A 25,765-nucleotide genomic window follows, 5' to 3' on the forward strand; every position below is an offset into this window, starting at 1 on the left:
ATATCCGGAAATGACACCCTCACGTCACTAATGACGCAACCGTGTGAAAGGTCTCGGCGTCAAGTATGACGCCGGAAATGACGAAGATGCGTTATAGACTTATTTTTCTGCGCCAAAAATATTTTTGTGCCAAAAATATTTTTGCGCCAAGAATGACACAATAAAGTTTAGCATTTGATGCACCCGCGGGCCTAATGCCGCCCACAATTTGCAAGAAGTAGTCAATTGAAAAAAGACTAAACCCCAGGTAAGAAAAAAATGTCTTTAAAAGATGTTTATATTACCCAAATATGAAACTGACAGTCTGCAGAAGGAAATACATGAACCTGACTCATGGCAAATATAAGTACAATACATATATTTAGAACTTTATATAAATGCATAAAGTGCTGAGGTGTCTTAAGTAATAAAAAACATACTTACCAAAAGACACCCATCCACATATAGCAGATAGCCAAACCAGTACTGAAACAGTTATCAGTAGAGGTAATGGTAAATTGAGAGTATATCGTCGATCTGAAAAGGGAGGTAGGAGATGAATCTCTACGACCGATAACAGAGAACCTATGAAATAGACGCCCGTTAGGGAAATCATCGTATTCAATAAGTGATACTCCCTTCACGTCCCTCTGACATTCGCTGTACTCTGAGAGGAATTGGGCTTCAACAATGCTGAGAAGCGCATATCAACGTAGAAATCTTAGCACAAACTTACTTCACCACCTCCATAGGAGGCAAAGTTTGTAAAACTGAATTGTGGGTGTGGTGAGGGGAATATTTATAGGGATTTTGAGGTTTGGGAAACTTTGCCCCTCCTGGTAGGATTGTATATCCCATACGTGACTAGCTCATGGACTCTTGCCAATTACATGAAAGAAAAATGGGTTTCATGTGCCATCTCTCTAAAGCATACTTCATTAATTAGAAGTTTCTAGGTCATGTGATCAGGGAGCTTTTGAATTTATAAACTGTGCCCAAAATGTAGTAATGCGCTTTGTTGACGGTCCCTTGCAACATCCACTGGCTGTGCACATATTGTCCACAACCTTGAGAGCAATATCTTGTGCCATTGTTTATTTTTGGTCGGAGTCGGGAAAACGAGACCTGTGCAGTGTTGTACACATTTTTTTCTTTCATAACTAGACTAATCCGAGGTTTCTAGATCTTATCGTTAAGGTGCTATTGAACTTTGAATGTTCGAAAAATCTGTCAAATATCGAACATCAATCCAACTTTACCACGGTTCCTTTAAATAGTATATTCTCAGACATACCAAGTCTCCCTGAAGTTCAGGGGGTCACCCTGATTGTAATAGCGGCTCCCTGATGCCAGCAAATGGAGTGCAATCTCCCTGAAACTCCAAGTACTATGATCCAATGTGGCACAAATCCAGAAAAGTGTTTCTTTAAGGAATTCCTTTAGTTGCTGGGACGTTATAGAACCCTCAAAGCATGCATCAGTAACCAGAAAGCCCCCATTGATTTTATTAAACTAAAACACAAATATTACCTTATTTACTGCACGTAATTAAAATTTGTATTCTAAAATATCTGAGCACTCAACAAGCGTAGGATCACTGGAAAATAGGTTTGTTGTATGTGGTTGTGCAATAAAGCTACTTTTTTTTTTAATGTGACTTTAGTGGGAAGCTACTTTAATTAAAAGTCTATTTTATTTAGGGTTTCAAGGTGTCCAATTTATAACTGGGAGGGGGGGGTGGGCGGTCGTGGCACAGTAGCGGGAGAAGCCACTTCCCTGAAATTAGTTTTTGCAGGTTGGGATGTCTGTATTCTTGAATAATAAGTAGCAACTAATAACCATATTTTCCTACAACTCAAACTTTTTGTTACTCTATGTCATCAACCCAGGTGCAAGTTCAGTCCAGAATGTGCCTTTTGCAGAGATATTTCTAGAAGTTACCACTCTGGTTCTGTCTAGAGGGCTCAGTGTCTAGTCCTGAAAAATGCAAAGTAATTCACTTCGTTCGTAACACAGACATGGCAACCCCAGAAGTACATATAGATATAAAACAGATGCATTAGACCGCTTGATTGATAGTTTACACAAATTTATATATACTAGTTCTCACAGCTTCCTTTTAACATTTCAGTGGTTCCTTTGTGGTATTTTGGCTCTAGCTGTGTGGTAAATATTTATTTTTTTATTTTAAAATTGTCTCCGAATTATTTGCGTCCACTTACTGCATAAAACGCTATGGTCTAGCGAGGCTGCGCATTTGCGCAAGACAGCGTCTACAACGTATCTATAGCAACGGAACAGTAAATTAATAGCAGTAGCAGATTCGTTACTTTAATTTTACGCACGTTTATTTTGAAACATCTTATCTTGGCTATATTTTTCTTTGCGACATTTATATTATCATACCAAAACCTTACATTATTGTCAGAAAGTATATGCAATGCATATTCACAACGGTACCGTAAAGAAGCTAGTGTTGAAAGTGCGACTGAGGATATGCAACTGTCGTAATCAGCTTCCAAGATGGCGGCTCCCGGAAAGCAGTAAGTGAAGGGTTCGCGAGGGTAGATAAAACAAACAAACGATTTTAGAGTCCGATGTTACAGATACCAATTAAATGAATGAAGCCTATTATAGTAATGCACCTTCTATTAAAGAGGTTTGCATTACCGTACAAATAAATGTTGCAACGTTCCCGCACCGCAGCCTACATGTTAAATAGTAAATAAAACAACAAGGAAATGTTTTAGTACAACGTGCAAATTCAGGCAATTTTATTCAGGTGTTCTTGGATGTTTTTCCCATCAGATGTTTTTAAACAAAATGTGCTGTTAAATCAAACAACCGAGTGTTCTTTCCAGGATAAACATATTTTAGAACCATTATGAAAGATACATCCATTATGAGGAAAATATATAGAGAATATATTCTAGAAATCAAATGTAAATCTGCTTTAAACGTTTCATTATCATCTCGCTGTTTTTAACCACCTGCACTGACATATACCCTACCATTTTTTTTATTGAGGTTAAAAATAAGGCATACAAAAAGCAAATTAGGATAAACAGACATCACAGATTTGGTGCATATAATACATGAGTAATATGAACCAAATGGAAATAGTAACATCTATGCAAAAAACAAGATGGATGTCATCTGCCAAATAAACTATGTACCCTCCCAAAGCTATCTGAGGTCACTTTTATACCTCCTAGAAATATGGAATTGTCCGACAGAGGGTATTCATTAATCAAGGGAGACCACTTGTGGATCTCCATTAGTTAACCTCATTTTTATGTTTTTTTTTTTATAAATATATATAGGGCCACTCTTGGACCCTTAGGACTATATGGTATAACAAACAAATAAGTAAATTATCAGCATAGACCCTGTGCGCCTAAAGATTTTAGCTTAGAGGTTAAAAAAAAAAATGGCAGTGAGTTTAAATATATTCTACTAAGTCTCCTTCTATACAGGCTTGACTCAGCAGCATATCTGCATAAACATGAGATGTAGAACTCACCGTTATCAACAAATCTATACTATGTAATTGCGTATTATTAAAGGACCAGTTAACACAGTAGATTTGCATAATCAACAAATCCAAGCTAACAGGACAATGCAATAGCACTGAGTATGAACTTCAAATGAGTAGTAGATTTTTTTTCTGACAATTTTAAAAGTTATGTTTTTTTCCACTCCCCCTGTACCATGTGACAGCCATCAGCCAATCACAAATGCATACACATACCATGTGACAGCCATCAGCCATTCACAAATGCATACACACTTATTCTTGCACATGCTCAGTAGGAGCTGGTGACTCAATAAGTTTAAAAATTAAAAGACTGTGCACATTTTGTTAATGGAAGTAAATTAGAAAATTGTTTTAAATGGCATGCTCTATCTGAATAATGAAAGTTTCATTTTGATTGAGTGTCCCTTTAACCGAAAATATAATACTACTAGCAGTAACCCAAGGAGTTATTTAATGGATATGGCAACCTATTGAGTAGTGATATTATTAATTCTCAAAAAGAGCAAAAAAATAAAATAAAACAACCAGCAGGAAGTTAAATGTAATTATACAAGGAATAGGTCTGAAGTCTAGGTTTTATCTTTACGGAGGGAGTGTAATTGCTTGGAGCTAGTACACTCACCAATGTATATTCCCATTGACAAACAAATTGATAGCTGTCTCATATGAACGTGAGAGATCAAGCTAGATGCATCATGAGTTCAGTCACCAATTCTTTTGGGATAAGACTATAGTATCAGATTAGCAGTTGTTTGTATGTTTTGGATGTGCCTTATTTAAGTATCCTTAGGCTTGTCATTGGTCAAAAAGTTAGCACAGTACCTATATATAGTAGACACAAATTGAACAGTAAAGCTATGGCATATATTCCTCTAAAAGGTAGTGATCATAGTGTATTTAAACTATAATATTAGAACATTTTAGAAACCAACATAACCTGAGCTTGGGCATCCATGCTATAAACATATAAAAACATTTTATAAACTACATGGCTGGAAGTCAACTGGCTAGTAGACACTAATATAAAACTAGAGTGTAGTTCCAATTTTAAATAGAGCATTTTGTGGTAGCATTTTTAAACTGTCAAAATCAATGCCACACCAATCATACAGAAATCTAACATAGATACCTTTTATCTATCAGGAACTCAAAGTTACCGGTAATCAATAACCGCCATCAGACCATTCAGTCTTCATACATGTTAGCAATAACCGATAGTCTAAACATATAAAAAACAAGATGCATAACTGGGCTATCTTCTTTATCATAAATGGTGATTTCTATGTTGGAACAAAATGTATCACTAGTGTTGGACAAGTCTCTCATTCCAAAGTGTTCTCTTATGTAAAACATATTAAGTTTATGGGGATTTATTGCCAAAAGCCCCCTCTAGTTTATGCTGTAGAGTTTGTAGGTTGTTTGTTCTTATCTCACCCAATGCCCATACGGTAGTGCAGCTGCTCAGCATGAGTGAATCCTCTCCGTATTGCTCCGAATAACAGCAAGGTCATTGATGACCAAAGCCTCTTTGATCCTGATGATTGCCATGTCTGTGTTTCTGTCATGTGGAGTGAAGATAAGGCGTTTTCTCCTGGATCTCTGGGCAAATTAAGTGGGTCACCTCGATCAAACATCCCGGCCAGTATTTTCAAAGGTCCTCCGCTAATCTCTCTGTTAGAAGCTTCTTGTTCTGTAAAACTGATGCCCGTGTCTAGCCACACTTGGTTAGCCCGGTGTAGGCCTGTACTGCGGGGGATCTTGTCATCTGGAAAACCAGGAGCCGGGGAAGCATCTATACCGGTCACCAACTCCCATTTGTCTCCGATCGGTGTCCTGATTTCCTCATTTTCAATTTGGAGCACTGCCTGTTTAGCAACTCGCACAGGGTTTCTGCATGCATTTTTAAATTCTAGTTTATTTTAAAGATAGAGTTTTTTTTATAGCTCTTTCAGCTTTTCCCAATAATCTTGGCAGGGGGTTAGGTGGCAGCCTAGGCTTAGAAGGCAGCTAGTTATATCGAATAGCATCCATAGCTTAGTAGTGATTCATTTTGAAAGCAGCCTTGTCGCCTTACCGAGAAACATAAGTCAGGTAATCAAGCACCGCGTTCGCTCCAAAATACTCTAAAGGCAATTATAAAGAGGTTTTTTATGGGGATCCCACTCGCAATCTTGAAGGATGTGGAACTATAAATTAAATCCTCTATAATCTATAGTTGTAGCAAGAGCTCCTGCAGTGCACGTCCTGCCGCAACGGTATTCAGCTCAGCCCCATACCATTTTTATCATTATTTATTTTTTCTACGCAGTGTGTGTGTGTGTGTGTTACGTTTTCATAATTTAACTGTAAGCCACAGTGGAACATTTGATAAAGCTAGAACAGAGTGTATTCTTTTCTGTTTAATTTTTCATGGTGGATAATGTGTCTCTGAAGCTCTCTCACCCAGTAGATTTTCAAAGAGAAGAAATAGCATAATACAATACGTTTTTGTTTTTAGAAAAATGATCAATAACAATATGATTTGCAATTCTCCTGGGCCCTGTATTTAAGGAACATGATACCCAAATGTTGAAGCACTTGAAATAATGCAGTGTAGCTGTCAAAAGCTGACTAGAAAATATTGTCTGAACATCTTTATGTAAGAAAAGGAAAATATTTACCTCTAAATCTCCTAAGTATTCACACCCCATTGTAAAGGGGCCAATCAGGATACTTGTCCCAGGACCCAGTAGTGTGCATGTGGAGGCACCATCATGTTATTTCCATATTCAGTTTAAAGGGATATGAAACCCACATTTTTTCTTTCTTTCATGATTCAGATAGAGCATGCAATTTTAAGCAACTTTCTAATTTACTCCTATTATCAATTTTCTTCATTCTCTTTATATGCTTTGTTGAATGAGCATCAGTGCACTACTGGTTGCTGACTGAACACATGGGTGAGCCAATTACAATCTGTATATATACTATATATGTATGCAGCCACCAATCAGCAGCTAGAACCTAGTTTTTTTTTGCTGCTCCTGGGTTTTCCTCTATAAACCTTTCAACAGAGGATAACAAGAGAAGGAAGCAAATTAAATAATAGAAGTAAATTGGAAAGTTGTTTAAAATTGTATTCTCTATCTGAATCATGAAAAAAAAGTTTGGGTTTCATGTTCTTTAAAAAAATTATGAACCAAGGAAAGAATAGCAGCACCACCAATATCTTCAAGGAGATTTATTAGGCCAGACAGAAAATCAACGACGTTTTGGACCCATGTCCTTAATCATGTCTGAAACTTTGTTGATTTTCTGTCTGGTTTAATAAATCTCCTTGAAGATATTGGTGGTGCTGCTATTCATTCCTTCATTTTTTTGTTTGGGGCTAGGTGCATAACCCCTATAGGTGGCACACCTGTTACAACCCTCCCAGGTGCTGGATTCTCCAGATTTTAATTTCAGTTTAACCCCTTCACTCAAAACAACGTATATATAAGTTGTGCGGTACTTTGGCTATCGTGCTGCACAACGTATATATACGTTGTCACTTCAGGATGCCCCAGCAATCTCGGCTGTTAAGTTACAGCCGAGATCTGGAGCTCCTGAAGCTTCAGGCATCTCCTGAATATGGAGCCAGAGCGTTATGAGGGCAGATGCCTGAACGTTACAGACGGTGACACTGTGTGTGTGTGTCACCTTCTGTAACGATCTTCTGCTGGAGCCGGTGGGGTGTGTGGGCGGGTGGCCAGCCCAGCAGGGGAGGCGGGAGGAAGTGGGGTTTAAAGCAGCTTTCTAATTTTACTCCTATTCGTTTTCCTTCGTTCTCTTGGTATCTTTATTTGAATGTAAGCTTTTTTTGGTTCAGCACCTGGGTAGCGCTTGCTGATTGGTGGCTACATTTAGACACCAATCAGAAAGTGCTACCCAGGTGCCGAGCCAAAATTGGGCCAGCTCCTATGCTTACATTCTTGCTTTTTCAAATAAAGATTCCAAGAGAACGAATACAATTTAATAGGAGTAAATTAGAAAGTTGCGTAAAATTGCCTGCTCTATCTGAATCATGAAAGTTTAATTTTGACTAGACTATCCCTTTAAAGGGACATGAAACCCAAATCTGTTCTTTTGTGATTTAAAGAGTATGCCATTTTAAACAACTTTGTAATTTACTTCTATTATCTCCTTTGCTTTATTCTCTTGACATACTTTGTTGAAAAGCATATCTAGATAGGCTCAGTAGTTGCTGATTGGTTGCTGCACATAGATGCCTTGTGTGATTGGCTCCCCCATGTGCATTGCTATTTCTTCAATAAAGGATATCTAAAGAATGATGCTAATTAGATAATAGAAGTAAATTGGAATGTTGTTTAAAATTGTATTCTCTACTTGAATCATGAAAGAAAAGATTTGGGTTTAGTGTCCCTTTAAGTAGTGATGCATGTAGAAGAATAAAAAAAAGGCAGTAACATTTTTAAGAACCATAGCTCCCTGGCTCTCAAGGTTTGTCACATTGATTTTATACATTGTTATCATTTTTCATAATAGAATACATAGCTAAGTCAACAATTTGTTTATGTGGCTGCTTTTTCATTTTGTATAGAACATATTAACCCTGTAATAACCATGTGTTTTGTTTTTCTTTCAGTATGGTTAAAGAAACTTAACTTTTTTCTTCTGTCTCTTTATTTTCACAGATATGGACTTATTATGCCTAAGAAATTACTGCAGAGAAATGTGTTTGCACCTAAACATTCAGCATTTGCAGATGATTCTGATGATGAGGTAAGAGCAGAATTTATTATCAGGCTGGGAATTTCTGCCCTGATTATCAGTCAAACGGCAACATCTACTTAGAACAGCTGTGGTTACTACTCCAAGATGAACTATTCTTATCATTTTTTTGGTTCCTTTAGAAACCAGCATATCTGCATTTTTTAAATGTATTTTTTATCCAGCATTAACAGAGGGGGGTAATAGAATAGCAAGTAGAGAACACATTTATAATGGCATATCCCAAATACAGATCTGATAAGCTTGAACAATCATTTAGTTAGTCCAAAGAAAAAGATACAATACAAATGTGAAAACAAAAGCCACAATAGTTCTTAAAGGGATAGTCTAGTCAAAATTAAACTTTCATTATTCAGATAGATCATGCACTTTTAAGCAACTTTCTAATTTACTCCTTATACCACTTTTTCTTCTTTCTCTTGGTATCTTTTTTTTGAAAAATCAAGAATGTAAGCTTTGCAACTGGCCCATTTTTGCTTCAGCACCTGGGTAGTGCTTGCTGATTGGTTTCTACATTTAGACACCAATCATTAAGCACTACCCAGGTGTTAAACCAAAAATGGGCTGGCTCCTAAGATTACATTCTTGCTTTTCTAATTAAGCTACCAAGATAATGAAGAGAAAAATTGATAATAGGTGTAAATAAGAAAGTTGCTTAAAATTGCATGCTCTGTCTGAATCATGACAGTTTAATTTTGACTAGACTATCCCTTTTAAGCTTCAAAGTTCTTACGACAGGAAGGAAAAGTAAAGTAAATCAGATATGTTTTAAAATTCCATTCCCTAGTCTGAAAAATAAGGAAGCTGCTTGATTGGAGGAAGAGAGAGAGAGAGAAGGGGAATATAGAAGGTGGTTGGAAGAAGTGAGGAGGGTGGGGGATCAGCCGTTCCAGATGTTGTTAAGGTATCTGCATTCATTTTTATATTATTACCACATCTCAGAGCTGTATTGGTGCTTACAAATGTGCTTCAGAAGTGATGCATGTATCAATTTGTCTTAAAAAGGCAGCCTTCCCTCCTGAGTTTGTACTTATTTCACTCTTCTGACACAATGATCTAAAGCTCTCTGCTCTTGTGAGATTACCTAAGATGTCTCGTCAGTACTATGAGGTCCCTCAAAGAATTTTAGAAAGCCAAATTTTACCTTGAGAACTGCTTATCTATCTGTGCAGTGTTCTGGATGAGATCATAAGGTCCTTTATCTTTAGATATTTTTGCTCCACGTTAAGTTGAAGCTAAACAGAACGGGCAGCAGGTTTTGTGATTTAAATCATGTTGCAAATACCAGAGACCCCGTCACAAATAATTTAAACTCAAGAGCAAAAATGATTCTATGTTTTCATACTTTCATCTTGTTTAGAGTAGCCTGTATCTTCCAGTGTGATTAAAAGGCAGGTGTTCTGGAGGGAGTTTTAGAAGTCGTTTTTTTTACCAGTTTCCTAAACTAGGTTTGTTCCCAAAGTAGAATTACAACTCTGATCAGTAATATCTACTTCTTTAGTGGGTGGAAAGAAATTTAGTGCAGCAACTGTTTGCTCAGGAGTGAGATGAACATGTGGCAGCATATAATAAGTTACTACTGTACTTTAAATTAAGGCAGTGTTAAATGATGGTTTGTAAACGTTTTTGTGATCTGCTAATCATGATAAAACTAAACAGTCTGTCACATGGTGGCACAATTCATTGTAGCCTATGGTACTCCAGCGGTCTATGCTAAGGTCCAAGACTTGCAGGAAGCTAACAATGTATAATAAAACAAGGAGTGGGTCTGTTATGGTGGCCATGGTGGTGCTGATTTCTCTTATCTCTCTTGATGCTTCCCTATGCTCCATAACACAATAAAAAGGCTCTAATCTGCTGTGTAATAGTTCAACTTTGTATATGCAAGTTCCTATAAAGGTGCTAATATGTTGTGATCAGAATTCCCTTAAAGGGATAGTAAAGTCCAAATTAAACTTTCATGATTCAGATAGGACATGTAATTTTAAACAACTTTCTAATTTACTTTTATCATTAAATTTGCTTTGTTCAATTGGTATTCTTAGTTAAAGGCTAAACCTAGGTAGGCTCATATGCTAATTTCTAAGCACTTGAAGGCTGCATCTTATCTGAATGCATTAGACAGTTTTTCACAGTTAGAGGGTGTTGGTTCATGTGTTTCATATAAATAACATTGTGATCATGCACATGGAGTTATTTAAGATTCAGCACTAATTGCCTGAAAATCAAGTCTGTCAAAAGATCCGAGATAAGGAGGCAGTCTGTAGAAGCTTAGATACAAGGTAATTACAGAGGTAAAAAGTATGTTTCTAAAACAGTGTTGGTTATGCAAAACTGGGGAATGGTAAATAAAGGGATTATCTATCTTTTTAAACAATAACATTTTTGCTGTTTGCTATCCCTTTAAAAATTCAGTTTTCTTATTAGTACATTCTTTGGGGAGTCGCAAGAAACAGCTGGTGATGTAGGCCAAACTTAAAAAAAAAAAAAAGTTTAAAATATCACTGTTTCAGCACAACTTGTGACTTTTTTAGTAAAAGAAACACAAATAATTATAAATTCTTTTTTATTCACTGTCTTCAATTGTAATCTGTCTGTGTCCCTTTTAAAGAAGTTGTTGGTAAATAGTGGCAGACCCTCCCCTGCATATAAAAATACCTATTATACAAACAGAAGCAATCTGAAGTCTGTATACATCAGTATACATCTAAAACATTAGGGCTTGGTTAGAGTCTGAAAATCAGCACAATGTTATTTAAAAAAAAAAAGCAAAACTATACATATTTACAAAAACACCCCCAGATGCGCTATATAAATGGATCCATCTACAAAACATTTATGCAAGGAAAAATCTAGTGTACAATGTCTCTTTAAGGACTAGTTACAAAAAGCTTAAACAAGAAGGTATAGATGGAATAATGCTCCTAGTGGGGGGCTGTGACAGAGAGGTATTTTAATTTATTTTTTCGTTGTTCTCTATAAGTAAACTGTGATAAATGAGATAAGGAATACTGTGTGTAGATAATTAGACAAATAAGAAAGAGGTCTGTTTTTCCTACAAGCTCAGCCCATTGTATTGGGATGTGGTTTTAATTAACACAAACTTAGATTATGAGTTATGCGCTAAACAGGGTGAGAAAATAACGCCAAAAAAATTGCGTTATTGCACTTTCCATATCGCTGCCATTACGAGTTACTGAAAACCTCCTTGTGCTGTGGGTTAAGCTCCATACCGCACAAAAGCCAAGGGCTGAGTTTACGTGCTCGTGCACGCTTTTCCCCCATGGACATCAGTGAATGATCAAAAAACTTAACACCTGCGATCGCGGAATGGATATCGCCGTAACGCAACCCCATTGATGTCTATGGGGAAAAGAAAGTTATGTTTAAACCTAACATGAACCCCAAGTCTAAACAGCCCTAATCCGCCACACCCAACATCGCTGACACTAATAAGTTATTAACCCCTATCCTGCCGTTTTCCTGACATCGTCGGCACAAATAAGTTATTAACCCCTATTCTGCCGCTCCCTGACATTTTCGACACTAATAAGTTATTAACCCCTATTCTGCTGCTCCCCGACATCATCGCCGACACTAATAAAAGTTATTAACCCCTATTCTGCCGCTCCCTGACATCGCCGACACCTAAATAAACCTATTAACATCTAAACCGCCAGTCCCCCCACATCGCCAACACTATAATAAAGTATTACCCCTAAACCTACAGCCCCCACATCATAGCTACTAAACCTATTAACCCCTAAACCGCAGCCCCCCACACATCGCAAAACACAAAATTAAACTATAAACCCCTAACCTAACACTTCCCTAACTTTAAACTTCCCTAACTTTAAATTAAAATTACTATATGACTATCTTCAAATAAATAAAACCCTGTGAAATAAAAAAAAAAAAAACTGTTTGAACTATTAATTAACCTAACATAACTATTCTAATAAAATGAAAAAAACTACCAATTAAAAGCCAAAATTAAAAAAAAATAACACTAAATGTTAAAAAATCTAACATTACAAAAATAATAAACACTAAATTACGAAAAATAAAAAACACAGATTACAGAAAAAATTAAACGAAATTATCAAAAATAAAAACAATTACATCTAATCTAATAGCCTTATAAAAATAAAAAGCCCCCCTAACCTACAATAAACTACCAATAGACTTTAAAGATTGATGTCCGGACTTCAGGAACCTTGAGTAGATTTTATGGGGTTAGTGTAAGTTTTTTTTTTTAGATTAGGAATGGGCACTTGTAAAAGAGCTAAATGCCCCTTTTAGGGGCAATGGGTAGCTTAGGGTTTTTTTTATTTTGGGGGGGTACTTTTAGGGGGAGACTTAGTAATTTTTTTTAGGTAAAAGAGCTGTTTAATTTAGGGCCATTTTAAGGGCTATTGGTAGATTATTGTAGGTTAGGGGTTGTTTTTATTTTGGGGGGACTTTTTTTATTTTTTATAGGGCTATTAGATCAGGTGTAATTGTTTATTTTTGAGAATTTTGTTTATTTTCTGTAATCTTAAGAGTTTTTTTATTTTTTGTAATGTTAGATTTTTTTTTTAATTTTCTTCGTAATGTTAGGTTTTTTTAAATTTAAGTTTTTAATTGGTATTTTTTAAAATTTTATTAGAATAGTTATATTAGGTTAATTTATAGTTTAAACTTAGTTTTTTTTATTTCACAGGTAAGTTTTTATTTTTTTAAAGATGGTTATATTGTAATTTTAATTTAAAGTTAGGGGGTGTTAGGTTTAGGGGTTAATAGTTTATTGTTTTGCGTGGTGGGGGAGTGGCGGTTTAGGGGTTAATAGGTTTAGTTTAGTAGTTACAATGTGGGGAGCCGGCGGTTTAGGGGTTAATAGGTTTATTTAGGTGTCGGGGGTGGCAGATTAGGGGTTAATAACTTATTAGTGTCGTGGAGCGGCAGATTAGGGGCTAATAATTTATTAGTGTCTGGGAGCAGCGGAGTAGGGATTAATAGGTTTATTTAATAGTTGATGTGGGTGGGCGGCAGATTAGGGGTTAATAGGTAGTTTATAGGTGTTTGTGTACTTTGTAACATTTTAGTTATGAGTTTTGTGAAACATTTTTTTTACACAAAAATCTATAACTACTGCTCTCAGGTGGCGGTATGGATCGTGTCAGTATAGGCTGTAACGCAAGCATTTTAGCCAGACTGCACAACCTGCAATACAGGCGCTATGAAAATCCTGCACTCAAACGTCATTGTTTTGAGTGCGGAATGGACGTTGCGTTACATGCTAAAATGCTTGCGGTATAGCTATACCGCCGCGACTTGTAATATGCGTTTCTTGTAATATGCGTTTCTGGCCATTCCACGCGCAATAGCCAATTTTTCAGTGATATAGCTGTACTGCAAACTCGTAATCTAGCCAAGAGGCAGATAGTTCATATACAAAAAATAACCTAAAGAAACAATTCCCCATACTGTACATTTTAAACTGCATCTGGTATAACTAAGGAGAAAACTATTTTACTGTACACTGTTCCTTTTAATAGTTCCAACTAAAGTGTTAAAAGCAATAATACAACAAAACATTAAATCTAACTGAGCATGCGTATTACTTTTGCTCTCAACTGATAATGAATGGGCCTCTTCCTGACAACGCTTTTCTGAAACGTTGCGTTCTACATCCGGAGATTGACACATTTAGAAGAAATTTAGGGTAGCAAATTAATTTTATATACAGAAATATTTACATTAAAACAAAGTAAAGAGCCTAATGCATAATTTTAGGACCCTTTGTCTGGATATTTTTTATTAAAGGGACAGTCAAGTCCAAAAAAAACTTTCATGATTCAGATAGGGCATGCAATTTTAAACAACTTTCCAATTGACTTTTATCATTAAAATTGCTTTGTTCCCTTGGTGGTATTTTTGAAAAGCTAAGCCTAGCTAGGCTCAAACTGATTTCTAAACCGTTGAAAACCGTCACTTATCTCAGAGCATTTTGAAAGTTTTTTTACAGTTAGACAGTACTAGTTCATGTGTGTCATATAGATAACACTGTGCTCACTCCCGTGGAGTTATTTAGGAGTCTGCACTGATTGACTAAACTGCATGTCTGTCAAAAGCACTGAGATAAGGGGGCAGTCTGCAGAGGCTTAGATACAAGGTAATCACAGAGGTAAAAAGTGTATTAATATAACAGTGTTGGTTATGCAAAACTGGGGAATGTGTAATAAAGGGATTGTCTATCTTTATAAACAATAACAATTCTGGTGTATACTGTCCCTTTAAATTACTTTTATTGTATAATACAAACATGCAAAAAAGGTTTGCGCTTAATGACCTTGGAGTAGAAAAGTAAAAATATTTGTTTGCTTTAACATTGTCCACTGTTTATGTTTTTTTCAATCCATCTTTTTTTTTTTGTTGTTGTTCTGTGGCTCAGATACAGGAGTTCAGGTTTTTGGCAAACTGGAAACTTAGTGAGACCTGCCTTCCTTTTACAGCTCTGTATTCTGGCAGCTTAAAATAAGGCACGATGCTCTAACCTGACATTTGTACTATCATTTGTAATGTGTAGCCTTTCTTTTTTTGAGGTAGAAAGGGGAAAGCAGAGGAGGAAAGGGCAATTTTAAGACCTCTGAGCTGTGAAGGATATTGCGTTGTCATAACAAAAGTGATGTATTACCTGGGTCCCTGCCAAAATTGGGAAGTTTCCCAAAACGGCAAAGCCAAAATGAGTTTCATCAACAGAAAACCCAACACCTGAAAATTTCCCAGTTATAGTACTAAGAAACATGATGTTGTAATTAAACCATTGAGTTGTTACATTATTATTTAATTATATGTATACTGTACCTTTTCAGACATACTATTATGGTCTTTAAAGTGAAAGTAAATCCTAGCGTTTTACAAACGCTAGGATTGACTTTTGAAACAAATAAAGGGGACTTTCATTCATGAAGTATAAGAAACTTCATGTAGAAAGCTCCTTTATTTTTTTTAACCGATTGCCGTTTTTAGCTGCAGCCCATGGCTAAAAAATGTTTTGCTAAGAGGTGACGTTTTCTTTCACCTCTTAGCAAATAGCAGCTAAGAACGGCGATCGGTTAAAACAAATAAAGGAGCTTTCTACATGAAGTTAGTTATACTTATCGAATGTAAGTCTCCTTTATTTGTTTCAATAGTCAATCCTAGCGTTTGTAAAACGCTAGGATTTACTTTCACTTTAATGATATTGTTGAATTATGGGTGCCCGATTATTACAGAGATTGTCAAAAAAAAAAAAATTTTCATGGTGACATTTACCTTTGGGGTTTTGTGCCAAACTAATTTGTCTGTCATACTATTTGTGAGCTACAATACATTGCAGCTCATGACAAGGACATGACTGTTTAGCCAATAAGAAGCAGGGTATGCAGGTTAAACAGATAGGAACAGACACACTATAGCAAATTAGAGAGTTTAGATTTTCTTCCTTTATGATAAAATAATTTTTATTGAAATAACATCATTGAATACAATGTCGGTCTTTTACAGTTGATTACATTATCAGCTTGTCAGGCATATAAACCCTTTAGTTCCTAAATTTAACAGTTTGAGGTTTATCTTTTTTCACATGGAATTACAACATACAATCAAGTCTCAAAGTCAGTAAGGCATACCTGATATATTTCTTATGAAAGACACCTATCTCTCATGTGGATTTTTATTACAATAAAAGAAAACTAACTAAACATAACTTTAGGTCACTAGAATGTACTCTTGATGTGTCACACCTCTGAATATGATATAGTAAACTCAATGTAGTCTTCATAATTATGTCTCTCCAAAACTCCTACCTTCTTCCCACTCCCATCATGTTTCTTTTTACTGTTCTATCAGGTTAGATTAGGATAATCATATTAAGGTGGATGCATTATCCAATAGAACCAAATCTTTTGGAAATTTTCCGTCGTATCTAGTATTTTTGCTGCCATTTCGTATAGAGAATATGTTAGTTTAAATCTTTCTAGTATCTCGCACCATGTCGGTACTCCCTCTTTCCAGTGTCTGGCTATTCCTATTCTCGTGACTGTGCAGAGTATTCTGATGAAGGTATTAATATGCCTATTAAAGTTTGGAAGTGGAGCATTTAATAACGCCTGGGAAATGGTCAGTGATATCTGTTCATCTAGAAGGGTGCTGAGAAATACCGATAGTCTAGTCCAGATGTGAGTCACACCAGGGCATTCCCACCACATATGTATGTATGTACCAGTCGACTCACATCCACGATAACAATTTCTACTTCTCCCCTCAGTGTAGTGTGACGTTTTGATTGGGGTTAGATACCACCTAAAAATGGTCTTAAGGCTATTTTCTCTTAAATCGGCACTAATTAGTCCCTTACAGGAGGAATAGAACAATTCCTGCCATTCGCTTATCTCTAGTGTTGAATGTGTATCTGTTTCCCAGTTGAGCATGACCGCTGGTTTATTTTCATTAATTAAGTTTTGTAACGCAAGATATAACAGTGAAATGGATTTCTTGGGTTTAGAGGGGGTACAGCACAATCTCTCCAATGTAGTGCTAATCTGTTTGTGCATGTGTGGTATATATCGATTTAGTGCAGATGCAATCTGTAAATATAAATACCAATGTAGGGGAATGGGTGTCAACTTTTCTCTTAGTTGATTGAAGGTTAGTGGTTTGTTATGTGCTAGCAAGTCCCCTACCCGGTACAGACCCTTGTTTTCCCATTTGTCTAACTGTCTTCGGTAGTCATGTGGAATAAGATATTTAAGTGGCATCTTAGAGGAAAAGCTTGGCATCAGTTTTTCATTTTTCGTTAGTGTTGTCCAATGATCAATCGAGAATACTGTGGTTTGGGAGTATTTTTTGATTTTACCTTGGGGTTGAAGTCTGTCCCAAACCAAATCTCCCGGGGAATCTAATTCTCCTATCTCCTTCTCTAGGTCCATCCACACCAAGTATTTTATTGAGGATCCCATCAGCGCAGTTTGGGCCAGCCTAGATGCGTCGTAATAATTAAGTAAATCAGGGACCCCTGCCCCCCCTAATTGTCTATGTCTAGTTAGTACTCTATAAGGGAGTCTCGATTGCTTTTTGCCGTTTACAAAGCAGATAATATCTGTCTGAAGGGTTTTTAGGTCTTTTTTTGGGACTAGTATAGGCAAGGTCCGAAACAAATAGAGGATTCTTGGTAATAGATTCATCTTTATTGCAGAGATCCTGCCATACCAAGAAAAGTTAAGAAGCTTCCATTTAGCCATATCTCTTCGCAATTCTCTATACATAGGGAGATAGTTTGTATTATATAAATCACTATAGCGAACCGTTAACTTAATTCCTAGGTATTTAATATATGATTTGGCCCATGAGAATGAGAAATTCAGTTCGATTAGTTTTTTTGTGTGGGCTGGTAAAGATATTGCTAGCGCCTCACTTTTATCCATATTGATCTTATATCCTGACACAGTAGAGAACCTCTGTAGGATATCATAGAGGCCTGTTAAAGACGTAAGGGGTCTGGTCAGCGTCAGCAGAACATCGTCCGCAAAGAGGGTGATTTTATAGTCAGTGTCTTTAATTTTAAGTCCTGTTACATCGGGGGAGCGTCTAATACTAGCCGCCAGAGGTTCCATGCATAGGGCGAATAGCAACGGGGATAGTGGGCATCCCTGCCTCGTGCCATTTCGTATGTAAATGGGCCCAGAGTGATGTCCCATGGCACCTACCGTAGCCATGGGGTTAGAGTATATGCTTCTCAAGGCTTCTACAAAAGGGCCTCCAAATCCCATTCTGTCCAGAACCGTGAACATGTATGTCCAGTCAACTCTGTCAAACGCCTTCTCCGCGTCCAATGACAGGACCAGAGAAGGCGTTCTAGTGTGGTCTAGGTGATTTATTGCAGTGATTATGCGCCGAACATTGTCCGGTGCTTCTCTACCTAAAACAAACCCTACCTGGTCTGGGTGTACTATGTTCGGGAGGATATATTTCAACCTGTTTGCTAAAATCTTAGTGAAAATTTTCAAGTCCTGATTTATAAGGGATATAGGTCTATAGCTGGTGCAGCATTTCGGGTTTTTCCCTGGTTTAGGGATGACAACTATTTTAGCTCTTAGAAGATCAGATGGAATCTCCTAACCTTGCATAATATAATTTGAGAATTTAACTAAATGTGGGGCTAATGAGGCTTTAAATAGTTTATAGTATTCCCCGGGCAGACCATCCGGACCCGGGGCCTTCCCTGGCTTTAGATCTTTGATAGCCTGTTGTACCTCATTAATAGTGATTTCCTTGTTAAGGTCATCTCTTTCTGTTTCTGTAATGGAGGGGAGTTGGGCTTCGTCTAATAATTTAGTAAGTATGGTTTCGGTCTGTGGGGAATGGCTGACATGAGTTCCCTCGTATAACGTGCTATAGTATTGAGCAAAGCAATCAACAATTTCCTGCGGGTGGGATGTAGTGGTGCCGTCTTGTTTTCGAATTTGTGGTATTGTAGCTAATTTTGTTCTCTCGCGAATTCTATTCGCCATATATCTGTCGGGTTTATTAGTATAAATATAGTAATTTGTCTTGAGTCGGAATGCTGCTTTTACCGCTTGATCATTTAGAATTGCTGCTAGTTTTGTGCGCTTGTCATTGAGTTGCGTAAGTATACTTCCAGATTGTGTAAGTTTGTGTTGTCTCACTAGCGTGTCTATCTCTTTTTGGAGAGTTAATCTTTGTGTGTTGTTTTTGCGGAGTAAGATAGATTTTTCTTTAATGAGCAGTCCTCTCAAGTAAGTCTTATGAGCTGCCCATGTTGAAATAGGATTATCTGTAGATCCTGTGTTAATGTCCCAATACTCCAGCATACTTTGTGTGATTGTGTTGTGGACCATAGGATCTTTTAGACAGATTGGATCGTATGTCCAAACTCTTTTCCTATTTGGTACCTGAATACTGCCTAATTTGAGTTGCACTATAGAGTGATCCGACCACACACAGGAGTGAATGGACGAAGTTATCAATATAGGTTGTAAGAACTGACTAACAAAAACATAGTCTAATTTTGTATATGTCTTATGTGCTGCTGAAAAAAAGGTAGTGTCGTCTGTGTGACCATATAAAGCTTTCCAGGAGTCTATTAGAGCAAGTGTGGTTAGGTGATCTTGTATTAGTTTAGTCATTTTGCATTGCTTGTTCTGTTTATTAGTGAGCGTAAGGTGAGATCCTCTAGATTGTAGCGTAAAATCTACATTAAAATCGCCTGCCAGAATCGTCCTCGTCTGAGACCACTCTGTCAGAAGGTGTGTAATATGTCTAATGAAAGTATCTTGTTTATCATTAGGAGCATATATATTGCATAGGGTAATATCAGTTCCCTGGATCTGACCTCTCACAATTAGAAATCTACCTTCCTTGTCCTCTATTGTTTCCCTATGTACAAAGGGCAATGAAGAATGAATAAGTATAGATACCCCACGTTTTTTTGTGTCTGATGTGGAGTGAAAATGTTGTGGAAAAGCCTTGGTCCAATATTTTGGTATCTGAGCCTTCATAAAGTGAGTTTCCTGGAGGAAAACTATATTTGCTTGTAAGGATTTATACTGTGTGATTGCTGTCCTACGTTTGATATCTGAATTCAGACCCCTAGCATTGTGGGATATTAAGTTAATGGTCCATATATCCATATTTTATGATGTATGTATGATCTCTAACATGACCATTGCTTTTTAAGTGTACTTTGAAATAAGGATCTAAAACTGTTTTGCAAGCAATCAGGGAGAAACACATCATATAGTCATTCATATTATAATTTACCTTAAATCTTCTTCTTAGTAGTCGTGACACCTTGTGAGGGTCTGGGTAAAGATACCTAGTGTGTGACCGGTTGAATTTAGTGACTGTGTAGTATGAGCAATCCCATACTGAACTGATAACATTAACTAAAAAACAAAAAATAGAACAATAAAACAGAAAAACAGTAACGTGTAAATTGTATATAACATCTAATAACATTCGGTGATTACACATCTAGGCGGATGTGCATTGTAAAGCTAGATGCGTATTTAAGAGCAGTCTTAGTATGATAAAGTTCAGATTAATTTTAGGCTACCTCCAAATATTTGGCAGCTCCAAAGACAGTCTTAGTAGGTGCATAGCATACCTGTTTTGTCCGCTGAAGCTAATGGCTCCAGAGGAGAAATAAACATGAAACCCCTTCTTTCCCCCCAATCTAAATATACATTTGACAGATTACAGAAGTGTACTCATCTGCAACTTGTCCTCAGCGTCAGGAGTCCATTACTGTCGAGGTCCTCCAGGATTGTTGCAACTCAGTTCTGCTTATCCTTTGGTTAAGTTCCTGATATGGTGTTGTAAACTGTTTCCAGCATTAGGAGTGTATTCCTGTGAGGGTCCCCCCCAGATGCTGCAACTTGATTCAATTATGTTCAAAGTTAAGTTCCCAATATGATATTGAAAGATTGATGGGACTTCAGGTTCTTTGCTTCTTCTTTGCCACCTTGGACCATCTGTCCGTTGGTTGTTGGGAGGGCTGATGTATCTCTTTGTTTCCCTGGGATGAGGTAGGTATGTCTGGGCAGTTGAGTTTGAAGTATTGGCATATTTCTGGGATCTCTGCTGGATCTTTAATTGACAAATTCTTCCCATCGTGTTGAATATTGAGAGAAAATGGGAATCCCCATCTGTAGGGTATCTGGTTTTTACGTAGAAGTTGTGTGAGAGGGCGCAGGGTACCTCGCCTTTGCAGTGTTCTTAAACATAAATCTTGAAAGAACTGGATAACTGAGCCTTTAAATTTGAAAGTCGGGTTCTTTCTTGCTGCTGTCATTATCTCCTCTTTTTCTCGAAAACGCAGCATCTTTATTATTATATCTCTTGGTGGATCTCCTTTTTTGGGTTTTGCTCGTAAGGCCCTATGCGCCCTCTCTATTTCATATTTGCCATCTTCTTTATTATCTGTAACAGCTTGAAATAGCTGCAAAAGAAAATCAGGCAGCTCCGAAGGTGTGACGGCTTCGGGGACTCCCTTCAACCTTAGATTGCATCGGCGGCTTCTGTTTTCTAAATCCTCCATCTTGTCATAAATTTCAGCTATATCTTGTTGATGGGAGGCCATATTTTGGGACAATGCACTTATCTCTTCCATTGTTGTCTCCTCTTTCTCTTCGAGTGATTCAACTCTGGTTCCTAGGTCTTTGATATCCTGTTTAATATCTGCTAGACTAGTGGTAACTGTGGTCTGTAAGGTATCCATCTTTTCCCACATCTTATCGAAGATCGTGTTGATGTCTTGTTTAGATACAAGATTATTAATATCTGCTTTTGTTGCTGGGGTTAGATCTGCATTAGTAGTTTGGGAGTCTGTGTCAGAGTCCATGTCTTCCTCTGATGGTACAGTATCTGTCCCTAGTCCTTTATCTCCTTTAGATGACTTAAAAAAGGGATGTTGCGATTTTGCATTGGGTCCTGCTTTATTTTGTTTTCTAACAGACATAGTTGTCCCCTGCACCAACAAATATATTTTATGCAGAAAGAAAAAGAAAAGAAGGGGAAGGGGAATATTCTGTCCCTTGTTTGTAGTCAGATAAATCAAGCCGGGTAAGCAATGCTAAATATAATATCTTTGAGATCCAAGTATCAGTGTCCCACTACCTCATATGCTGAATTGACATCTAGCTTCATAGAACAGTTAGCATATATAGACATTTGTGCCTCAAATAATTGTGCGGTTTGTGATGAGCTACTGTCTCTTAGCTGCCGGTATATAACTTTCTGTGGGCCTTCGATATCTGCCTTTCACATGCTTGTTCCCCTAAATAAATCTTTGGGGCTTTATGGTATCATCTGGCTCTTGCCCTGTGTAGGGGATGAACTTTTCAGTTGCTGGATAGTTGCTAATGGCTTTGGGATATATCTATATTGTTGATTGCGCATTTACATTTTCCTTGTCATATACCGGATGCTGGGGCCCTGTCATTTGTGATCTCTGTTGCTTAATCCTCTGCTCTCTGAAGCTTTTTTGCAAGGGTCTCAAGATACGTACATTTATGCCTCTGCATGCTATGTGCTGGCTCCCGGTCCCTGTAAGCTGTGTAATATGTCATACGCCAAAGATCCTGTTAGGATAGTGTAGTAATGGCGGCTTATAGCACTATTCAGTTCCCCCTCCTCTTATCTCAACTATGTGTTGCGTTGCATCAAGTGGCTGATTGAGATCTCTTACCGGAGCCGGGTTAAGCTGTGTTACGGTAACAGATGGATTTCATCTTCATCCCCACTTGCTTGTTTCCATGGTCCTCTGTGACCGGTTCCCTTAATGGCGGGCGCTCTGAGGTGTTCACTGCGTGGTTGTCTGTTTTGAATCCTTGCCGTGCAGGTTCTCCTCGGTGTGATTTACCTCGACTCAATTTTGTCCCACTAGTCTCAGGGAGATTGTCTGCTATATTTTAGCTAGTTTAGCTCATTATTTGAACTTTTGCAGCTTTTTATCTGCTTTCAATGCACAGAGCACAGTGATTAAGCAGCCATCACTGTGCTCCTCCAGGCTCCGCCTCTCAGATTTTCTTCCTTTAAAGGGACATTAAACACTAAATAATTGTCAAATAGAGTAATGCATTCAAAGAAAAGATTATTCTGAGAATAACATGTAGATGTAGTTTTTAAAGTTTCGCTTTAAGTTATTTAAATATTGACAAAATAAGTAATGTTTTAGTGTCTAAAAAACAATGGGGGCTGCCATGTTGTAACTTAGGTTACCTTCTCTGTTGTGGCCAATTAGGGACAGTAATAAATAGGTCACTAGAGTGTGCAGCCAATGGCTGTGTGGAATATAAGTGTTCTGCACTTTCATTTCTAACAGGAACTGTAAAGCTCACAATTTCAGAATGGAGTTACAGGAAAAAGGGACAAAATAAATAAAGTTTATTGCTGAGTTGTGTATATATATATATATATATATATATATATATATATATATATATATATATATATATATATATATATATATATATATATATATAAGGACAAAAGTAGATGCACTCTCAGGTCTTCCACGATATTACTTTATTGTAACGTTTTCGGGGTTCACAACCCCTTCATTGTGAACCCCGAAAACGTTACAATAAAGTAATATCGTGGAAGACCTGAGAGTGCATCTACTTTTGTCCTTATATGCTATTTATATTTGCACCCAGGCTGTTGCCTCTTGGTGGGCTGACCTGGAAACTGCTTGGATATATATATATATATATATATATATATATATATATATATATATATATATATATATATATATATATATATATTGATTTATCATTTTATATTACCATCCCAAAGTGTTTAATGTACCACTGTACTCAAATAGTTAATGAGTTCATCCAAATTGAAGACTCTGTAGTACATGATGTTTTAAGAGACATATAGATACTCTTTTGAGTCTGAGATCTCATGTTATTTCAAGTGATATTTGTACTTGTATCACTTTACCCCATATTCTCTCTCCATCACTATATCTGCGATATTATTCCAACCAAATAAACTATCGCCCTTGGTTTGCTAAATAGGAAGATGTAAACATTTCAAATATAGGTAGACAAAGAATAGTAGATCTAAAACTTCAGCTCATTTAAAAAGTTTCTATCAGAACCTAATCATATCTTATGTGATGTTTTCAGCAGAGGGCGCTGTAGGCTGGATTTCTCAGCTTTCTTGATGCTGCCTCAAATTTCTCAGTGTCTAATACAGCAGAAACTGCCAACCAACATGCAGCTGTAGTCTTTGCTGCTCAATAATTTAATAAGGTTGATAGGAAAAAAAATACATGTAGTAGGGTGAATTGCTTACCCTAAAGAGACACTCAAGTCAAAATTGAACGTTCATGATTCAGAAAGAGCACACAATTTTAAGAATGTTTCCAATTTACTTCCATTATCAAATTTTGCACAATCCTTTTTATAAACACACTTTTTGAGGCATCAGTGTCTACTGAGCATGGGCACAAGCTCATAGGGTATAGTATACTAGTGTGTGATTGGCTGATGTCTCTCACATGATACAGGGGACTGGCAAATGGAAGAGGAAAAAAAAATTTGCCAAAAAAAATCTACTGCTTTTGTGATATTGTTAGTGTTATTGCATTGTCTTTGCATTATGCACTTGTTAATTATGCAATTCTACTATAGTTAGTGGTCCTTTAAGTTGCACTGTGTAAGAGCACACTCTAAGCCAGAGCTTAACAAGTTAAAACTTATGAACCAAACAGAAAATTGAATAGCCAGCTACACATTTTTGTAGTATCCAGGTGTTTTATGTAAAATAATATCATATAAAACAATTCAGGGCAAACAATACACTTTTAGTTAAGTTATGGATCTCTTACACGAGATTTGTCAAGCCCAGATATATACTGTAGTATGGGTTTGCTTGGCAGCTGAAGTTTAATCAGTGGAGGAGAGGAGCTGAGTGTATTTTTATTGACATTTACATGCTGCTGAAATTCCTCTGAAGACATAAATGGGCAAAGATAGGTTTCAGATGGAGCATTAATAATATGTGCGCTTCTTTTCCCAGGTGTTGGTGAATAATGCTGGAACTTTGTGAGTGGCGCTGGTAACATTTCTCTTTAGCAGACATATTCTAATCGTGTGTATTGTTAGTATTAGATTAATAAAGCATTTTCAATACTGTGAAATAAAGGTGTTACATTTCTCTTCTGCATTCCAAAGAGATTAAGCGATTAGAAAGATTTCTAAAATTGATAACACCAATGAACGTTCTGCGTTACAGATTGAACTTTTATGAGGTGAAGTCTACAGCAGCCCCAAAATGTTTTGTCTTGTACGTTGTTGGATTGCAATGTTTCTTTAGGTAAGGGACATTAACTCAGCATTGTGATGTAGTTAGTGTGTTAAATGCCCATAACAGTGATTTTGTTTCTTCCAATCTGTAAATTGCCATTTGTAGATGGCTAGAATTCTCCACTATTGTGATATTTTTCAAAATTCCCCCTTTTTTTTGCACTTATTTAGCTATATGGCGAGAAAAGGATTGTCAAAAACTGTAAAAAAGGGTCATTATTAGTATCATTCCTGTTAAACCTTATATGGACATCATAATTATTATTTAAAGGGATAAAACAGTGAAAATTAAACTTTTATGATTAATATGCAACTTGTAATGTTAAATGTTCCAATTTACTTCTGTTATCAACATTGCTTTGTTCTTTTGGTATCCTATGTTGAGGAGTAAACCTATGTAGGCTCATTGGCACTCAGGAGTGTGCATGTGTCTTTAGCTGCTGGGGACCTACCTAGGATAACTTAAAAAAAACAGAAGAAAAGCACATTTTAATGTTAGACGTTATTTGGAAAGTTGTTTAGAAGATTAACGGTTTATCCCCTTTGCAGGAGTTTAGGGGACATTAACCATGTTATACGGAGTTCATTTTGTGGGTAAATTATGTAGATTAAAGGG

General features: G+C 36.9%; 1 protein-coding gene across 1 annotated transcript in view; it reads left to right on the plus strand.

The window, feature by feature from the left end:
* Window positions 1-2,457: 2,457 nt before the first annotated feature.
* Window positions 2,458-25,765, plus strand: part of NSRP1 (nuclear speckle splicing regulatory protein 1) — a 183,503-nt gene continuing 160,195 nt past the window's right edge. The window contains exons 1-2 of the mRNA XM_053706141.1: window positions 2,458-2,522; window positions 8,191-8,278. Of these exons, the coding sequence (XP_053562116.1) occupies window positions 2,503-2,522; window positions 8,191-8,278 (108 nt within the window). The 5' untranslated portion in view covers window positions 2,458-2,502. The remainder of the gene's footprint in view (window positions 2,523-8,190; window positions 8,279-25,765) is intronic.

Source organism: Bombina bombina, chromosome 3 (assembly GCF_027579735.1).
Source record: "Bombina bombina isolate aBomBom1 chromosome 3, aBomBom1.pri, whole genome shotgun sequence".
NCBI lineage: Eukaryota > Metazoa > Chordata > Amphibia > Anura > Bombinatoridae > Bombina > Bombina bombina.